This window comes from Pezoporus wallicus, unplaced genomic scaffold, assembly GCF_028554395.1.
Source record: "Pezoporus wallicus isolate ANWC-B61680 ecotype Strahan unplaced genomic scaffold, APGP_CSIRO_Pwel_v1 contig_8791, whole genome shotgun sequence".
NCBI classification, from domain to species: Eukaryota; Metazoa; Chordata; class Aves; order Psittaciformes; family Psittacidae; genus Pezoporus; species Pezoporus wallicus.
The window spans coordinates 1,354,893-1,375,085 of NW_026635603.1; the positions used below are offsets into that span (position 1 = coordinate 1,354,893).

General features: G+C 44.8%; 2 protein-coding genes across 6 annotated transcripts in view; one reads left to right on the top strand and one right to left on the bottom strand.

Annotated features, from left to right (window-relative positions):
• On the top strand, window positions 1-16,465 carry RHOQ (ras homolog family member Q). 3 transcript variants are annotated; one of them, XM_057396988.1, is made up of 5 exons: window positions 1-165; window positions 317-375; window positions 14,440-14,604; window positions 15,331-15,426; window positions 16,138-16,465. In XM_057396988.1, exons 1-5 carry the CDS (start codon window positions 24-26, stop codon window positions 16,291-16,293), a joined length of 618 nt encoding a protein of 205 aa, XP_057252971.1. In that variant the 5' UTR covers window positions 1-23; the 3' UTR covers window positions 16,294-16,465. The 3 variants fall into 3 exon arrangements, with proteins under 3 accessions (XP_057252971.1, XP_057252972.1, XP_057252970.1); XM_057396989.1 differs by having other exon boundaries at window positions 16,142-16,465; XM_057396987.1 differs by having other exon boundaries at window positions 14,444-14,604.
• PIGF (phosphatidylinositol glycan anchor biosynthesis class F) overlaps window positions 15,029-20,193 on the bottom strand; it is a 20,893-nt gene continuing 15,728 nt past the window's right edge. The window contains exons 6-7 of one of the 3 annotated variants that reach the window (XM_057396984.1): window positions 16,736-16,869; window positions 15,029-15,394 (exon numbers count right to left, since the gene is read on the bottom strand). In XM_057396984.1, coding sequence (XP_057252967.1) covers window positions 16,756-16,869 — 114 coding nt within the window. In that variant the 3' untranslated portion in view covers window positions 15,029-15,394; window positions 16,736-16,755. Of the gene's footprint in view, window positions 15,395-15,895; window positions 16,051-16,474; window positions 16,870-20,193 lie in introns of those variants that run through there. The other 2 variants (XM_057396985.1, XM_057396983.1) reach the window with 2 other exon arrangements.

Genomic DNA, 20,193 nt, shown 5'->3' on the forward strand with positions numbered 1-20,193 from the left:
GGCCATGAGGGCGGTGTCCGGCCATGGCCCATGGCAGCGCGGCGGTCATGCTCAAGTGCGTGGTGGTGGGGGACGGCGCCGTGGGCAAGACGTGCCTGCTGATGAGCTACGCCAACGACGCCTTCCCCGAGGAGTACGTGCCCACCGTCTTCGACCACTACGCAGGTGAGCGGCGGTGGGGGGGGGACCCGGCGGCTCTGCCGCCCTCTCTCCCTTCCTCCGTCTCCGGCCTTACCCTGCCGGGAGGCGACGCTGCGGCGGTGGGACTCGGCCGGGGTTTGCCCCCCTCACCCGCTGTGTTTCTCCCCCCTCGCAGTCAGCGTTACCGTCGGGGGCAAGCAGTACCTGCTGGGGCTGTACGACACCGCCGGACAGGTGAGTGCCGAGCGCTGCCGCGGACCCCCGGCCCCGCCGCCATCCCCCGCTGAAGTTACTCGCAGGGCTGCGGTCCGGGCTGGGTGATTCAGAGGCGGAGGTGCGGGCTTGGGGGCTGGGGTTGGCGTTTTATGCAAACCGGGTTTAGAACAAACCCATCGATCCAGCGCCGTGTTCCGAGGGCGGGCACCCGCCTTATTGTTAGCGGTGGGTGCCCGGCTCCGTGGGGGGGGTGCGGCCGGGGGCAGCGGCTGGCGCTAGGGGAGGCGACGCAACCGGCCCGGGACCGGCATCACCCCCGGCCTCGGTGCCGGCGTTCGGAGGAGGGAACTCGCTGTTCCAACGCGTCAGGCCGGGTAGAGCCCCGAGTGCTGCCGCTCGCCTTGCTGGCACTTCCCAGCTCTTCAATAGCCGAACAGAGTTGTTCAGTTTAGAGGTAGAAAATCATAACATGTAACTGTCAGCCACCGCCGTTGAGATAACCCCGGTTTCTTTTGCTGTGCCAGACAGTGGGAGTGATTCAGGTTGAGATCATTACAGCCTGTTTTGAAAGGTGCCGTGTCTGCATGTATCTTAAGTTACTTCAGTGACTGATCAGCTGCTTGGTGTTCGGGGGGTCGCCGGTGTAGCGGTTTCTAAAGGGCTCCGTTACTCAGCTTAACTTGCGCGGCACGGGGCCCCTGGGTTCAAGAATGAGAGCCCGGAGATGCCTCGTTGGAAACGAAATAGTTTGTGCCTGGGAGGTGCAGGGCTCGGGCAGAAACGCTGCGTGGGTTTGGGTAAAGTTGTGTATCCCTTGTGTTTAAACTTCTCCTTGCAGCGTGAGCATGTGTTCTGCTCTCACATGACCTCAGACGCGCTTCCTTCTTGTATAGAGCCACTGGTAACATGATGGCACCGGACTCGCATAGGCTGGGGCCATTTCTTTAAACCATGTTACTCCTGTGCTTAATTAAACAGCTGCTGCCTAAGTGAGTGAGGCCTTTTAGGTCTGCAAACAGCCTGGAGTAAGGGAAGAAGCATTTAACCAGCCCTTGATACCTTGGTTAGGCCTGAAATCAGCAACAAAGTTAATTCCATGAGAATTACAGCAAACAGCCCTATTTCCAGGCTGAGACTTCCCAAACAGTCTGGCTTCATGGTTGTCATCTCCCTGACATAAACACAAACTGGTCGAAGTTATGCCAAGTGCATTTCTTACTGTTGTCATAGCCCTGTTTGTCAGTAGTAACTGCTTCAAAACACAGCTTGTCAAACACTGCTTAAGTAGGTTACAGAATGAGGACTGAGTGCCCCGGCATAGAAAGCGTTTGGTTAATATGCAACTCTTTTAATCCCTTTTTTCATAAAGAGCATTGGAACATGTGAAAGCCACCCCAGCACTACTGCCACACGTGCATGGCTTGGTGGTGGGTGCCGTCTCAAACTGCTTGTGCTGGCTTGTTGCTGTTAACGGGAGTGTGTGTTGCTAGCGCTGTGTAACCATAAGTAAGGTGGCTTTGTGGTATCCCCCCACTTCCTGAGTGTGCTGAGGACAAAACCGAGTGACTTTTGGCCTCCTCAAAAGCCAGCAGGTTGAACTGGCCCGTTTACAACAAATGTCAAGTAAAGGTATTCCTGCCTGTTAGGCTAAGAAAGTTTTTTCAGTGTGAAATTGTATATCCAGACGTGTAAAAAGTTGGGCTGAGATTTTTCTTCCCTTTTTCTTTTTTTTTCTTTCCCCAAATTCCGAGAAGCTGGAATCTTTAAGTTTGAATCACGGAGCAGTTCCTGATGTGCCCAGGACCAGATCCTGCTGGCCTAATTCCGAGGAGCCTCAGCTCATGTCAGGTGTTTTAATGAGGCTACCGTTACAAATATACCTGGCCTTGGCAAAGCTCCTGTTTTGGTCAGACCCGTGGTACTGATAAAATCTCTACAGTTATCTCCATCCCACTCCAGCATGTTTGGTGCACTGGTGGACATCTGCCCACGGGAGCCCCATCCCAACATCCGGCACAACCAAGGCGGAAGTCTGTGTGAAGATGCCAGTCCAGCAATTCCATTCAGCTAAAAGCTGCTTTGTCAGGGAGCGTGTGATAACAGAAAGCTCTCTTTAAAGCTTCAATACGTGTAGTAAAGAGCAGAAGAGACTTGAGCTGATGGTGCCTTCTCTGTGTTGAGGAAACCGTGCTGCATTTGGTGCATGCCTGCTGCTTGCACAGACTGCCGTACGGCTCGGATTCAGAGTCGGGATTTCTGTGCCAGCACACATCAGTGCTTTCATCTCTAATTCTGTTCCTCCCCAAATAGTTGTACTGTGAAATACTGGCCTGATAGTATTGTTTTATCACAACTTGGCAGCGTGTGAGCACTGTGGTATCTAAGCAGTTCACAGTCTTCAGCGTGTTTATACTCCCAAAGCATAGGTACAATCTACAGATCTCATTTTGGGGGGCGAGGAGTTAGAGGGTAAATGGAGGGTAAGCAGTGACCTACTCCAAATCCGTGCAGGAAGCCCACAGCAGAGCAAGGATTAAAGACCTATTGGTCCATAGCTGGTGTACAGCAGGCTCATTGCCCTGAAACACTGACTTAATCAGCCTGTGGGTCTCTGTAACTTGGCGTGGTTATGTGTTTAGCAACTTGTGACAGACTTCTGTTTGGCAGAGGAGTTGCAAGCTTTCGGGTTCATAGCATCCAGTACTCATTTCTAGCTCGCTTCTTCACAACACACACAGCATCACATGTAGCAACTGATGACATAATGCATCATATCCTTGTGAGTTTAAAGTAGGTTGAGAATAAATCTATCAAGTCCTATTTTTCCCCCCAGGTTATATATAGCAGGAAAAATGCCAGTAGCAGGCCACAAACTTCAGTTTCTATGTAGACAGACCTTCCCCTTTTGGGGGTGTGTGTGTGAGCTCAGGCAGGCTTCCCTCTGGCTGCAAGTACTTCGGCCCTGGTTCAAACAGCCAGTACAGCTGCTGGGCAGGGGAGGCACCCGGAGCTCATTTGGGTGTGCAGCTGTGGAAGCAGCTCCTGCGCCAGGGAGACGGGTGGGAATCCGGTGCCTATGGTGTCCAAGAGGACATTCCTCCAGCAATTCCTCCCAGAGGTGGAGCCGGCAGCTCCTTTTGGCCTTGCTGCTGCACAGAGACTTGGGCTGAGACTGGCTGGGCTTGGAGTGCACCCTGGTTTCCACAGGAAGAACTATGTACATCACCTCGAGCTGGGAGCATCGATGCGCTGCAGTTAGAATGTGACGTGGTTGTGATACTGGTGCTTGGATGACTTTGGCTCTGCAGTAGCCTCTCTTGCTCTGAGAGTTAACTGCGTGTCACTGCTGCTCTGAGAGTTAACTGCGTGTCACTGCTGCTCTTCGTTGAGCAGGGGTATGGGGCAAAATCAGCCTGGGAAGAGAATGGTGCCTTCATCGGAGTCTGTTAACTGCACCGTGTTAGAGGGCTTCTGAGCTGGTGACAAGTGATGATCATTTTGATCTTCTGTAACACCCAAAGTAATGCTGCCAGCTCTCCCAATGGAGCAATGTCTGTAAGCACTAACGAAGAGGTGTGCTGCATGTCCCCTTGCCACGTCCCAAATGATAGGGGTAAGTGGGAGGGCCCACAGGAGTTACCTCTCGGGGATTTCACTCCATATTGAAGACTGCTGCTTAAAATGGCAGTTGGGGTCCATCCTCCTCTCAGTCTGCAGGGTTTCATTGATGGTGTCCCTTTCCTTCCATATGTGCCGACCACATGCACATGGAAGTCTTGCTCTGCTGCGTGTCTTTGCTGTGAAGAACTGTCAGGTAGGATGCAGGGGATGCAGGAACAGAGCCTGTGCTGCTTCAGCTGCCCTGGGAAGAGAGATGCTGAGGCATAGCGTGGCTGTTTGGTGCAGGTTTGGCACCAAACCAGTGTCTGAGTAGTGCAGAGCAGGGTACAGAAGGAGCAGAGTGAATCTTGCTATGGTGCAGTGCCTCATAATAACATTGGTATCCCTCAGCATCACTCAGTGTTGTGATACTGGCCTGGTCTGGTTGGACAATGCTGAGGTAAACTGTTCCTTGGCTTTCCACTTCTGTTTCTCTGCCTTAAACACCCTAATATGAGCAGGACAAGCTGTAGGTCTGGTACAATAAAGCTCACAGTGCCTTCTCAACCATCACCAAAACAGTAGCCACAGAACACGCTAAGCACAAGAGCCAGAATAAGCCTCTTCTTGGCTCCTCTCAGCTCAGATACCAATGGCTACTGTGGTTGCAGCAGCAGCCACTTAATTCAGATACGCTGATGTTTTGGTTGCAGTGGAGGCCCTGGTGTTGCAAGCAGTTTTGTATTCAAGTTGGTCAGGCTGCTGAGGTGCGTGAAGCTGACTCCAGCATTAGCAAGATCTGTGCCTGTGTTAAGGCAAGGTGTCAAATGGTTGTAACTGAATGTGCTAACAGGAAAGAGGTGGTGGAGGTGTGGTTATTAGAATGGATGGTCACCAGGCTTGCTGTGGTTGCTATAAATAAGGCATAGAGGGAATATTTGTGCTCCTTGCTGGCTGTTTGTCTCAGCTTTGGTTGGTAGCCCTGAACGAACAGGTACCACGTCTGTGTCCTGCACCAAAACCTCTAACGTGATCTTGGCAGACCTGAGAATGAAATGTTAGCAATTGACATCCCGTCCCCTTTCTGCCCCCGCCGTGCCTCCCTTCTCCCACATGCATTTTCCCTCACTCCCTGCATACTGTCCCAGCCGAGCTGGCACTGGGGAGCTGTGAGCTCATGAGTCTGCTGCAGTCCAGCTCCAGCTGCCGTGCTGGCCTATGAGAAGCTCAGCCTCTCTCTGCTTCAGGATGGTGCTGACCACGTAGGTTTAGCGCTCCTCAGCCACAAGTGGATGTGAGTAGATAAAACAAAGCCGTGCCTGTTTTCTCCCTCTGAAATTTAAGTTCTTCAGTGCAAAAGATGGAGGTGAAGTCCCTGAGCTTGCAATCTCTTATGCTGAGACAAGTGTGGTCTTGCATGGGCTTCCATTTGGCACCGCTTGCTCTAGACAAGCGTTGACGCAAAGATGGGCTTTCCCTTTATATGGAAAGGGACTCGCTCCTTCAGGTTTGCTTTTAAAAATGGCCTTCCAGCAACACTAACCCCAGTGCAAAGCTCCCATTCACACACCTCCCTTGCTGTGAGCTGTGACTCACACTCTGAAAGCATCACTGCTTTCCTAGAAAGGCAGGTGAGCATTGCTGTCACCAGGTGGGGAGCCTCGAGGTGGCAGGTGCTGCATCCATGAAATGCATGTTGGGAACTCAGGACAGTTGTGTTTCATTTTCAGTGTCAAAAGGCCCATAGCACCTCTGAATAGCATCACTGTGTTACGGTAAAACCAAATGCAAGGAATGTGTTTCAAACTGTAGATCCAGTGTGTCTTTATGGAATTATCAGTAAGTTAATGGCAGGCCAAAGTAAAGAACCCAAAGCTTGAGAGGTTCTCTGAAACTTCAGGTTTTGATATGTTAAAAGCACATTTTCATGAAGACTACTGACACAGACTCTTGCTAAACATTAGTTATGCATTGGTTACGCTAAACATTGGTATTATCATGGAATCATAGAATAGTTAGGATTGGAAAGGACCTTAAAATCATCAAGTTCCAACCCTCTTGCCATGGGAAGGGACACCTCACACTAAACCATATCACCCAAGGCCTCATCCAATGGTCCAATAAAAATCCCTTTTCCTGGATTAAGAGTCAGAAGATACCCTTTAGTTTGTGACCGAGTTTTCTCTGTATTTTACTATCATTTCTTCACAGTACAGTGACATCTTTCAATGCTATCCAAACAGCAGCAGCTAAAAAGGCAATACTCAATAAAAGCAATTAGCACAATGTTACTGCACATCCTCTTACTTTCTGACTTCATTTTAAGGCGGTGTGTGCACCTGCACTCATTCGAGTACCATGCAACCCACAGCTGTCCTGCTGGAGGCAAGAGTGATAGAATGGGATAGCCGGGTAAGGTGGCGTGAGCTCTACAGTTAGCTTCTGACAGAGAGCCTGTGAGACCCTGGGAATTCTTGGCAGGTCCACAGTCAGACTTCGTGACTGAAATCCACTTCCTTTGCAAAAAGCTCTTTATATGCTGGTAAATAAGAAAAGTATAAAAAACTGCATCTTTTCACGGATAGCCTAACTCTTGATTCAGCCTCCAAACTACCTCTTAAAGCAAACTAAATCACATTTAGAGTACTGCCTCCACAGCGCAGACCTGCGATCCAGAGGGCTTACAATGTGCGTTAGAGTCTGATCCAAAGCTCTGTGTTAGCAGGCACCCGATGGCTGATTTCAGTAAGCTTCATTCCAGTTCCTTGATTGAGAACACATGGACAAAGTAGACATAAAACTTGAGCAGTACTGAGGTGTTGCCAGTCCCTGGCTTTCATAGTGGTGAGTCAGCTTTTCCTATCCACAGACACCACTACCTAAGAACCTAAATGGTTTGAGCCTTTTTCTGGATGTGGGTTTTCTTTAAGCCTTTGTGCTTCATGTGTTCAAGTTTTGTGTGTATCTGCGGGGTACCAGAAATTTCTCTTTCATTTAAAGGCAAAAAGGATGTGATTTTTTTCTCCAGGAACCTGGGCTTTAGGAAGCAATATAAAGCACACTGATTCCAAATACTGCAGTTTTACTGTGAACTGTAAACTCCAACATTACTCCAACTGGGACAGAGCTTCACGACTTCCAAATTAGCCCCTTCTCTCATTAGAAACAACGCAAAATGAGGGCAGAGAGGAGGGGAATGGTATCTTTTTATTGCTCTGGTCTGTGCTTTCATAAGCAGTGCTTTGGTTTGGACCGGTGACTGGATGATTTGTGTTAAGACAAATGTGTCTAAAGGCCACATGACACTTCCAGCCGTGCTGAAGGAGTTGTGTGTCATTTGACACGTTAGTGGCCACTGTCCTCAGCCTCGTTTTATCGTGCTCTGTGCTGCATCCATGTTGTGGCACATGCAGCAAGCCTTTGTGATGGCTGGCACTCCTGGTGCGTGTATGAAAATGCAGGTGGCTGCATTATTATCCAGAGCAAAGGAACATCTGTCAGCATCCTAAGCGAGCGCATTGCCTTGGATGAATAAAACACAGGCTGAAAGTGCCTCAGGCAGTTCGTGCTCTAAATTAGGTATAGCCATGAATGCTAAAAGATCATCTGTAGGACTTAATGCTAGTTCCTTCTTGGTCTGATATCCGGTTGGGATGCAGTGGTGGAGTCAGTAAGGGATGGATGCCAGGTGTGATCTGGGATGCATCTGTAGTTATGACCAAGAGATAGCCCAGTGAGGGGAAGTGAGCTGGATTACATGTTCCTCACTTGAGGAACTAAAAACACAGGCAGTTTTTCAACTTTGCCGCAGTGAAATCATGGAGTGTTTTACCATGTTCTTGAATGGAAACTGTTACCCCTAACAAATCAGGACTTGACATAAAATGAGGTGCAGAAGACTCTTAGGAACTCCTTTAATTCCAGGAACTCTTTCACTGTGATGTGTTTATTCAGGGCACACGTGATGGCACTGGTGCTCTGGCACTTCGACTCCTGAGAAGCTGTGTGATGGGAATTAAGCCCTAGGAGTCAGGGTGAAGGCTTAGTCTTCTGTCTTACAAAGCTGCTGCTCAGCACTGCACTGAAGAGTGTGCTTTTGGGGCTTATTTGTAAAAAGTGAAAGTGAATGGGACACCTAACTGATCAGTCTTTCTTGTCTGGGCAGGATTTATATAGCTAGTAAATGAAAAGTCATGTATGATCTATGGGTAACTATATTCAACCATCTCTATTCCATAGTCTGTTTTCCCTGTGAGAACAGATTTATTGATGGCCATGTTCTTCTGTAAAAATAAAGTGAAAGAGCCCATCTTTCCGAAGAGCAGGATCTGCAGAGGGTCCGATCAGACGCCTGTGCCAGGATAAGTTTGATGTTTTTCCTTTCATTGCCCGTATCGGAAAGAATGAAAAAGCCTGGTTGTTCATGGCTGCAGACACCCAAACTAGGGTGAATCCATTTCCTGGAGAAAGTGGGAATCCTGTGTGGGAACAGTGCTGTTCGTAAGGCCACTGATGGTAAGAAAGGAACCAGTGCAGGAACGCTCCGTAGCCTTGTGATTCCTCATAAGTATGTCAAGGCTATGGAGGAGTGTCATAGGTAAGGAGTGAAAGGGTTTGTCCATGGCTATTACTCCAGGGGCTCCATAGTGGATGAACAACTGGTATAAAGTATTTATGTGAGCTGTGCTTGCTGATACTGCTTGCAGCTGGTTGAATCCATGTTCTGTTGTTGCAGACACTAAAAAGCCTTACAGAGGAAAGTCAGGGACTTCCACTTTCAGGAAAGCACGAGGAAGCCAGCAAGTTGAAGTTCCTGTGGTGAGGGAGAGAGGGAGCGTTCTGTTGAGGCTGCCTAGGAAAAGTTTAGCATCGCCGCATGGCACAATGTAGGATTTGGGAAGTATTTAATCCCACATTAAGGCAGGGATCAGTTCTGATCACTCAAAGGCAATTTTGTGTATAACTGAAGAGATACTCTGTCCTTCTCATCTCTAAAATCCATCTTACCAGGCTCCATCTTCCAGCTAGCTATTTCTCTCCATACAGAAAAGCTTGTCAGGAGTGTAAGCAGCTGCAGTCCTCAAGGATCCCAGAAGGAAAGTTTTGTCAAAAGAAAAGATAATTCATAAACCCTGGGCTTTTCCAATGTATAATTCATACCTCCTCTGAACAGCACTCCTCGCAGGGATTTAGAGGTGGATTTAGAACAGCTTACTTCATTTTTAGAATACAATGGACGAGCACTCACCCTGCATTCTTGCAGCCTTTTCTATAAAAGATAGATGCTGGGCCCAAATCAGCAGCTTTCTGTGCTCCCTGGGAAACCTGTGTGATTGAACCACAACAGGATAGTGCTGCTGCCTTCAGCAACACAAGCTGCATCCCCAGAAGCCTGTGAAGAGATGGAGGGTCTGTAGTGCACTTTACCCCAGGGAATAATCAGCACATCTTGGTTTGTGTTCAGAAGGTACAAACAGTAACAAATAGGGCTTGGGCTGCAGAACTGGACAAGCAGACGTTTTATGGCAATGCTGTGTCAGTCCGAATTGCAGCTTGCCAAATGGTCCTGGCATTAGTGGTGCCGTGTGAGAAGCAGCGCCAGGATGCTCCAACCTCCGTCCTTGCAAAGGGTTACAGTGTTACACAGACCAGACTGAAGCAATTTGGAGAGGTTTTTAGCCAGGGAAGCAATTTGTGCTTGGCATGGGTCAGGACAGACCACTTCCCTCTCTCTGCTCCTCCACCAAGCATCTCGTAGAATCAGAAACCACAGGGTGAGTCAGCAGGGTGAATGAAGGCTGCTTCATGGTGTGCTGCTGGAATGGGCTGTTGTGCTCAAAGGCTCTCCCTGGTGCTTATGGCAAAGCTGCACATGAGCCTTTAATGCCAAATAATCTGGGGCAGGCGGGAGGATGGGGCCACGGGGTAACTGGGAGCTGATAGTCCCTGGGGCAGGTGTCAGACACAGCAGTCATTATTACGGTTCACTTCTCACATTGTCCAGAATATTCCAGGGGCCTTCTGAAATGGAAATTCTTTTTCAGGGAGGAAAACTATGAAAAATGCAGTCATGAAGGATAGCTTTGAAATGCACTTCAAAAATGAAAGCATGGCAATTCATACTGAGAGAGGACTTTTGACTGTGGTTACCATGGCCTGCTCTGAAATGCGTTAAAACTTGGACTTACAGCTGGGGTTTTGCTCTGCAGAAACCAGCTAGTTGCACACGTGAGCCTCACTGAGACCCTCTGAGCAGCAGCAGGGATTACCCTTCACTGTGTGAAGGTTGGATTCCTCTAGCAACTCTGCCTGATGTCTATTTTTGGCTTCCCCTCTAAAAACAGATGGTTGGGAGTGAGAACCTCCTCTTACGATTGCTGTTGTAAGCTGTGAAAGCAACAGATGGTTGCTAACACAGAGATCACAAACCTGGAGTTGTTGAGCTCCAGTTTTCTTCCAGTGGGCCAAGCTTTGTACGCTGCCATCCACTTTGTAGCTTATCAGAACAGAAATAGGCTTCTCCTTTTGTTTATAAGAGTATGTCAGTATGATGTAACTGGAGGACTATCATCGAAATCCTGTTCCTAAGCTGCAAACCACATAAAATCATTAATTACTTTGTTCCATCAGAATGGAACATTATGTTATAATGTTATGTTACATTACGTTATAAATAATATATATTAAAAATACCTATAGATGAGCATGACACACCTTGCTCAGGGCCCCTGCACAACATTAATGACACACCAGCATTTGTTTTCTCCTATTTGCTTAAAGATGCAAGCCCTCATATTTACAAGAAAAGGAAAATGTAAAAGTATCAATTTCAATCCTGCTCTTTTCAAAGTGAAACCAAAAAATAACCCCAAGGAGTCCTTCCCAGTTTGTAGCTGAGAAGCTAAGCCAAGCCAGTAGCTCCTCCATCTCATCTCCTTGCCTATGTCTGTTCTGTATTGGCAGCTGTGCTGGGTTACCAGAGAGACACTAGGTGAATGATGCATGGTCCTGCCGCAGAGGAATCACAACTCTATATAGCATTAATTAAGCCAACATACTTGCATGCAGTCAGTTTAAAGTTATTACAGCTCTTGTATTTTCAGCATGTTTTTCTATCTGTATTCGTTTGCTTCAGCAAACGGTGAACAGTTCTGTTTTAAAGTCCACAGTATATTGGAGAATGAGCCATTTCCCCATTATAGCCTGGAGGTTTTGACACTTGTGATGCACATTTTGATCCTTCGTGGTCTTCTTGCCCATCTTGTTCACGTTCTTAAAATAGTCCAGTAAAATTCTTTAGATATCTTTAATGCCTACATATACAGGCAGTGCCTCCCCCAGTTAGGCTGGAAGTCTTAATTGCTGCACAGGGTGGTGTGTACAGGCACCCAAACTGGGATTTCTGTTCACTGGCTAGTATAATTAGGGTTTGCCACTGCATTTAGTTTGAGAATTAGCCACATTCATTTCCCTCATACTAGAGTCAGCAAATACAGTTGAAGCAGTCTGATTTTTCCAGGCTTCTCTAATATTCGGTCTAAATGCATTTGTTTCTTCAGTCTTCTACCCATGCAGCGGTTATTTAGGCCCAGTACATCACAGGAAGTTTTAGGTTTGATTGCTGTTTCTGAGGGGCTGTTGGGGAGCAGGAGGAGTCTTTAAGCACAGGTGGCCTGCTAGATGCTGGTAACAGTGAAGCCAGGCTTTTTCTTAAGCAGACCCAGGACCAGTCTGATGACGTGGTGGGAGGCTTTATTAGAATTACCTGCCATTATTAGCATCAATATGCACCTAATTTTCATAGCACAGACAAAGGTTTAAAGGCGAGCCTGGCAGCACTGGCTTGTTTCAAGCAGCAGGACTGGTGAGGACAGCCAAATTCTCTGTTAATTTAAGTAAGCGTGAAGTCACCGTAGTGAATACCACGTACTTCTTTGGCCGTGGCACATGATGTATCCAGTCACACTGTACTTGCCTGCAGTTGAACTTCTTAATTACAGGGGACAGACCCACAATTTGCCCAGTGCAGATGGGACAGGGTATAAATCAGAAGGCAGATATATAAATAGCTGCAAGGGCAGGAAAGGAGTTCAGCAATGCACGTGCCTTAAAAAGCAGTAACGCTGCTCACTCCCAGATGATTGCTGAGGAATATGTGGGCAGTAAGGAGCAGGACCAAGATGTGGCTAAATGGACGAGGATTTATATCCAATGGGATTAAAAAAGATAAATACAAAAGTTTTGAAGTAAACCATACAAACATAAAGTAAAATGAAGTAAACCAAGCTTTGAGATGAGGAACTGATTAGTATTTGCCATGAATAAAAAGTCCATCTGCAATTTCAAATGGATTAACTGAAGAGGTATTTTAAGGCCAATGGACTAAGAGTAATTTCTGGTGACAGTGAAGTGTCTTCTCCATTCCAGCATTTAATGCAGACAGTATTCTTGTTATTGTAGCCCAGATGTGAGGACTTTAGAAAATGTTGAATGTAGTAAAGGCAGCTCTTTAGTAGCAGGAATGAATTATGACTTTAAACTAGATCTTTTCTTTAAAGAAAACCTATTCAGTAATACCCCGTGTGTGATTTAGCAGAGCTGAATTCAAGAGCAGCTGACAGATCTGCCTCTGTGTTCTTGCATGCAGATTTTGTACTCCAGGGACCAGTGTAATTTGCAGTTGGGAAGCTGCTTTTAGGATTTCAATCTCCACCCAGAAAACAGAGTGGCAACCCTGATCAGTACCTAACTATATTCAGGAGTAGAAGTGAAACGTAAAATACATGCCTAAAAAGAGAACTGAACGCTGAATAGTTTCAAGTTGCTGTTGTGATGCTCTTAAAGTTATTTCTGCCTTTTATGATGAATTCCACAGATGCGGAAAAGACAAGGTTCCTGGGTTTTTTCTTTTGCATCAGGATAGGAGGCTGACACTAGCAGGAACAACTGATCTCCAGATAGGCCAGTCAAATGCTGTGGTTTCCCAGTAGTGTCAGTTACTGTGGTTGTGAAACTGGGAGCCCATGCTTACAGCCACGTATGCTCTAGCCTACTGACAAAACTGGAAAGCATCCAAGACTGGCAGGAGAGCGTATAACCACAATGGCACATGAGAATACTGATTCCAAATACGAGTTATCATGTAGATTGACACTAAAAGAGTACTGGCCAATGGTCACCCCCCTGCTAGTGCAGAATCTCCTCCAGTGCTTGTCATTCCTCCATTTCATGATGAGGATAACGGCCCTCTTCCCATAGCTGTTGACTCTCAAATGAAAAGATGGGCCTAGCAGAAACTGTTCTGAGGAAGTTTTCATGTGTCTTCTGAAATGCTAGTGACACCATCTTTAAAAACCTATCAGTCAATGAAGGGCTGTTTTGAGGGTGCCACTATAGGTTAATAACCTGGTAATGTGACTGTTGCCAAGGAAACGAAAATTTGATTTTCTGGCTTGATTCAACCATGGAGTTGAATTCTGTTTCTGTCTCTACCTTTAATGAACAAATTGTTCCAATATTTGTGAGATTTAATTAAGATGGGGAGCTTACATGGGTAGGAGGGAGGCTGCTGCAGCAGCCATAATAAATTGGTGTTTATGGTGGGAGAGATGGCATAAAACCAGCTCAGTCTTACTTATCTGTGTTAAAAACCAACCAGCCAAACAAAAAAGCCAAAGGTAGGAATTGTAAAGCATTGGTTGACTGGGAATTCACTTTCTTTCTTGCTAGAGAGAACTGGTTTACAATGGGACAATGCTCCTAGGTATTGTACTGTATGCCCTGGCTGTAGGACCGGTGGCTTTAGATGTTATGGCTCTAAATGACCCAAGTAAGAATCTTTTCACACTAACTTCCCCCCACCAAAGGGCATTAATATTCCCCTGATGGTGTTCTTGATCCTGAGTGTTCCCTAATAGTGTTCCTTCCCGCTTTTCGCTGGTCTTGCTTACAGAAAGCAGTCTGGATAAAAAAGGTCGCTCTGATCCTTACTTTGCCCAGTCACTAGCAACAGGACAGCAAAGTTTCTAAGAGACAGAAAGAAAATTCTTAAGAGGGCCTTAAATACCACCTCTACATACGATCCAAAGGAGAAGACTCAACTGCATTAATTAGCCTTAATCTAGTCTAGCTTTGTATTATCTGCATGGCTTTATAGCAGTCACATCTGCTAATTCCTCTTTGGTCAAAGAAGTGCTAACCTTTGAATATGTTTGAACCATAAGTCTTTTTTTTAACTTAAAACTTCTGAAGGGGTAGTCTTCTGTATATTCTGGTACAGAAGTAAGTTAATACTCACACTGCTTTTCAATATATTTATGTCATTTCCCTCTAACAACCACGCTGATTAACCTAGAAGAGTTGCAAGCATTCAGAAAGTTTGCCTCAACATTTCTGAAATACTGAACAGAGTTTCTATACCTAACTGTTAAAATTAACAAAATACCATTTAATATTGCAGATAACAGACTTTTTCTTTCCTAGGAAGACTATGATCGTCTGAGACCTTTATCTTATCCTATGACCGATGTCTTCCTTATCTGCTTCTCAGTGGTAAACCCTGCTTCATTTCAAAATGTGAAGGAAGAGTGGGTACCGGAGTTGAAGGAATATGCACCTAATGTTCCCTTTTTACTAGTAGGAACACAGGTATATCTGGTTCTGTTATACTTTATTTAAACAATTCAGATCATTGTATGGTGCCTTTTCTTTGGGCTGGAAATTCAGGGCCAACAGGCTTCTGGCTTTGGAAGAACAACCCTAGCAAGTGGCAGAAACCCTGGATTTGTGGTGTTCTCTAATGGGCTACCAGCATTTTGTTAAAAATACATTCAGTGTAAACAGAGTGGCAAAATTGGCTCCATCTCTCCTTGGGACTTTCTAGAAAGTCAGAGGATTTAAGGAATATTTATATATATGTCTATTTATACCCATGTACATGGGTCTACAGTTGTTGGTCATATACAATATTTGCTGAAGCAAAGGAGCAAAGGAAGAAGTGAGACAATTTCCTCCTGCTTCTTGTGACCAGTGGACAGGGCTTCAATTACACATGTTGATATTATCTTTGGGTTAAAGCCTTCTGCCACTGCTGGATGTACCTTCTGGCATTCCAAGATGATCACATCTTATCAAAGAGCTGAATTACAGAATATATATTTGTTCCGTCTGGATTAAAGGTGGTAGTTCACAGCTTAAACTTTCAGGACTTTTTGGATCAGGAAGGGTCCATGATCTGAATCATGCATGACTCCATCTGTATACATACAATACTCCATTAAATAAATGCTTTTGCTTCTAAAAGAGGGTATTATATAGCCTGCTGACTTTTGTTTAGGAAAAGTATCCCAACATGACTGCTACCTTCCTTGCTAGATTGATCTTCGTGATGACCCAAAAACTCTGGCAAGACTGAATGACATGAAAGAGAAGCCCATATCTGTGGAGCAAGGACAGAAGTTGGCTAAAGAGGTAAGCTCCTAGCTGAAAGCAGGTAGCAAAGAAGCAAAAAAACCCTATTACCAACTGCCTTTTTCTTTACTACTTCAATGTATGAAAACCTTCTGACAGGTTACCAGTTAACAATATTTACTTACACTGCTGAACACAGCTAACAAGCAGACCTGTGTAATAGCACTTCCCTGATAGTAGTGGTTCTATGTTTCTTTGTAGACACTTGTAAATACTACACAAGCATCGGTCAAGAGTGAATTAAAATCACAGAGTTGTTGAGGTTGGAAGGGACCTCTCCTCCTCTAGCAAAATGTTGAAATCATCTTAAAGCAATTATTTGAGCATGCTGTACTACCGTTTTAACACACTGTGTGGATAATGCACATAAAGATGCTTACTTACAGTCTTATTTTTGAAACATAAATTGGTCATAATTCTGTAATTCTTTTTTGCTGTTTAGTTATCGAAAAATACCTTAGGACTCCAGTGCCAGGCCAAAGAGCTTATTTAATACTCTTCCTTTGTAAACAAACCCAACATAAATGCATTCCAGATCTTTGACCAAAAGACAAATCTTTTCTTCTACAGGGGGATGCACATGCAGGTAGCTTTTCTAGATCACAGCCAAACATTGTGATGTCACTAGAGAAAAAGAGATACGCAGAAGTGCACACTTAAAACTGAACAGCTGAAATGTACTGTTGTTGAATTAACTTATTTTCTTGACAGATAGGAGCCTACTGCTATGTGGAGTGTTCAGCTTTAACGCAGAAAGGACTGAAGACCGTTTTTGATGAAGCTATTATAGCCATTCTAACTCCAAAGAAACACACAGTGAAGAAGAGAATAGGCTCAAGATGCATAAACTGCTGTTTGATCACGTGAACCACATTTGACAATGGCCAGGCTTACTGTGAAATTCTACTGAATTTAAACACAATGCATTAAGTACACGGCAAAGTTGTTACAGGTTTGAAAGCTAAAACGATGGTTCTGCCTTCTACAACTAGTGAAATCCAGAGGAATAAAATCAGACTCAACAAACTTGTAATAAGAAGCCACCGTATCTGTTACAAGTATTTTATTCAGACTGGAAGGTACAATCTCTCAGGGTTACATAGTCTAGAGGAAGCAAAAACTGCACCATGCTGAAATGGCGTCTATGTGATTTTATCGAGTGGAGATGCTTGGCCTGAAATACTCTAAATGAATTTGGACAGTCTTCTGCTTTGACTATACATAAATATATATATCTTATAAACACCACCCCCCCCCCCCCCCCCCCCAATTTTTGCACAGTCTGTATGGGATCTGCACAAAGAAATACCTTGTCTCTCTTTGCTCCAGTTATCTGCTTTTGTATGTAAGCTGCTTCCGGTTCCAGTGTATCCACAGAGGTGCAATAATCAGACCAGCGACATAGCCAAAGGTAGCTCCGAAGGAACAGGAAATGGGCCATACCTGAGGGGAGAACACAAGGTAAAAGCAGACAATGAGGAAAATGTCTGTGGTTCTTTTGTACTTGGTGAGCACAAAACCTAGGTACTGAAAGACAGTAGAGTCTTACTCTAAAGCTCGGCGTGCTTTCCTAAAAATGCCAAAAGGGTAACAATCATCTTCATGAACACTAAATGCTGTTGTACAGTTTTTAACCAATATGCATTAAAATGTAACCAGGCTTCTGGCTATTGCAGAGTTTAGTTCGATATTCCCAAAACTATGTGAAAAAATGTAGAAGTCTTTATATCCCCCCTGAAGCGTTCAGCTAACCCGACTTCCTGTTCTGCTGTGTACATCTGGAAACCCACAGATGTCTTGGCGATTTCTCCTTCCAATCTCTCATGGTGTTCTGAAACCTTTAGAGGTGTGTATGGATGAACTGCTATTCAAACAGGCCAGAGACTGAGATGGATAGAGGGGTTTTCTTTATGTTTTTTTGTCTTGAAGAGTAGGCAAAGGGCTGAATCTCCCCCTGGCTAGCAGCAGGGAGGGAACACAAATTTGGAAACTCACCATCTTGCACCCACTTCAGCAAACATGTAGTAAGCCACTTACGTTCTAGAGCTTAGAATTAAAACTCTCTTCTTCCTAGTGTAAGAACAGGGAGCTGTTCTTATACTTAATACAGCTGACTCAGTCTCACAAACCATCTAGTGCAAAGTAACGGGTTTTTTTTCCCCTACCCCCCCTTTTTTTAACTGGTATTGATTTGCAGGGAGGAGTGGCCAGAACAAGACTTACCCAGTCTGTCCTGAGATGTAGCTTATATTACCTGTCACCTACAGACTGCATTTGATGGAAATCTCAGCTAAGCAATTAAAGCAGTCGAATAAACTAAATTCCCACTCTCTTCAAAATTCCCCTTTGCATATTGTTTTTGCAAGGACAGTTTTGCACTTCCTGCTGTCCAGTGCATATTCCTGAAGCAAGCGCAGACTGCACTCCCCTATTTTAATTTTGACTAAAGGGTGGTTTCCACCTTCTGTAGTACTTGAGACTGAGACATGAAGTAGACATTAAAGAAAATATCCACGTCTTGGTGTCCGGCCAAGCCTGCAATTCATGAATATCAAATGAGTTTACTCTTAATGGTACTGGTTCCTCCATTCATTTTCCTAGCTCTGATTCTTCTCTTCACTATTGTGGGAAAATGCATTTATTCACATCCTCTGATCATGGCAATTTTAACTAGGAATAAGAGTAACTTATTTTGTCCTCAGCTGTTTCATCTTCACATTCCCTAGCATTTGCAATTTTATACGTTATTTGGAGGTCTTAAGGAGTGTAGCAAAGATGACTATAAACAAGGTGCCTTAGGTACTCTTTATTGACCTTGTTTCATTCTTATTTCTGGACATTCTGTCTGTGCTACTTGTTTTTGTTGCTGAGTATTTTGGCTGTTGCCTCTCAAACCAAAGACTTGCTTGTTTTCATTAACAGTGATATTGTAGATCTTCTATTAAAAGCCTTGAGATGCTTTGACATGGTAAGATATTATGTATATTTAAAACTCATGTGAGTTTGTGGCCTTGGCTAAACTTACATTTCAGGTGGATCTTTTCAACTTTTAAATGAAATGTAATTAAGTTATTTCTAGCGTTTTGCATATTACACACATCTAAAGGACAAAACAATAAAAGATGTCCATGCAACCCCAGCTGCTCACTCAGTACCATTCAGCTGGAACAGGAGTCGTACTTTTTTCTCTGCTGATGAAATCAAATACCAGTCAAACAGCCACAAAACTATAGACAGAGGCTTCATAACTCAGTGGTCTTTTGACATCAAAATCTCTGAGCGATCAATGATCCTGCATTAAATCTTACCTACATTAGGTGAAACTGTAGTTGCCTGTTTGCTTTTCAGAAGTATAGGTAGGCGTGGGACTCTGAATTTTTCATGCTCTCTTAACTAGAGTCAATATCCCTGATAACCTGTTGACCCTGTATGTTTTGCTATATTGTGTATAGTGGACGATTGTTGGTATGATTAAAAGGATCTCTGATGATTGTTGTAGCTTCTCTTACCTGACTGAACTGCAACACAAACACACTGGTTTTTCAATAGTTATGTAACTCTCAATACTAATTATGCCTCTGTCTTCCAAAACATTCACTTTTTGCTTTTGAAAAATCAATGTTACATTACAGAAGTTTCAGGCTGTTTCATTTAACACCTGAATCTCTGAACTCTGAAATCCAAACCTCAGCAATGGCAGCTGGCAAAGATAGATAGGGGGCAAAGGGAAGAAACCATAAACCACTCCATCTCGCTGTCTGTGAATGAGACATAAAAAATACACCATCTCATCACTTTTAGGGGTGCAGAACAGAAGCGTACTAGGCCAGGTACTCATTATGCTGGTCAGATGGCTTAAAGTAGTTCCAACAGCAGTTTGATGGGCCTTTTGAAAACTCCCTAAGCACAGGGGTTAAAAGCCGGGACTTCAGAACATTGCTATCCTAATGCTATGTTTGCTAACCCTTAAGGCAGGGCAAAAAACAACTAACACATAATGATCCTAGTTCTGCACCTCTTTCTTGACTGCTGGCCTTCAGGCTACATATAGCCAGGCGATATAAAGCTGCAAGTTGTCAAAGACACATTAAGATGTGGCTCTTAAGCACATCAGCTGCACTAAAGTAACAGCCCTTGGATATGCCTTTTGTCTATGAAAGCGGTTTGCTTTATTCTGCATTAGCTGCTGGCCTCATTTTTCTGAGACCAAATCACTTCCAGCTGGACCTTTTTAAATTAATTTGACTTGCTTGATTGGTCTGCTTTTGCCCTGCCTTTCATATTATCTCTTAAACTTGGTTTAGCTTCCCTGACTTGGAATGAACTGCTTCTAAGTGATAAAAACCTAATACGCATCTGCCTGTTCTAAGGGATTCCATTCTGCTTATTCAAAGTATGCAACTTGTAATACACCCCTTTCATCCCCTGAGAACTATTCAGCTCAGTTTCTCCTACTTTATGCTCCCTTCTGCCATGAGGAAGCTGACATACCCCATCCCAGTACTGATGTCATGTCTAGGCTGGGTCAGCAACAGGGGAATACAATGTTAGGCAACACTGCCTGACTGCACACTTTGAGGGGGGAGAAAGCAGGGAGGGAAGAAGATTGATCTGGAGAGAAGAGTGCGGGGAATGCAGGAGACACGACAGAACGTTCTTTAGGAAACTGTCGTGAAATGCTTTGTCTGTCCCAGCAGCTGGGAAGCATCAGCTCCCATCCTCACAGCCTAGTATGACTCAGTTTACATGTCAGATGCATGTGGAAAA

What these genes read in the sequence shown, in the direction of transcription:
- RHOQ (XM_057396987.1), top strand. Translation starts at nt 5, where the DNA reads ATGAGGGCGGTGTCCGGCCATGGCCCATGGCAGCGCGGCGGTCATGCT. An exon ending in CGTCTTCGACCACTACGCAG is followed by an intron (nt 166 to 316) that starts GTGAGCGGCGGT and finishes CCCCCCTCGCAG; the next exon opens with TCAGCGTTACCGTCGGGGGC. An exon ending in TTTTACTAGTAGGAACACAG is followed by an intron (nt 14,605 to 15,330) that starts GTATATCTGGTT and finishes CTTCCTTGCTAG; the next exon opens with ATTGATCTTCGTGATGACCC.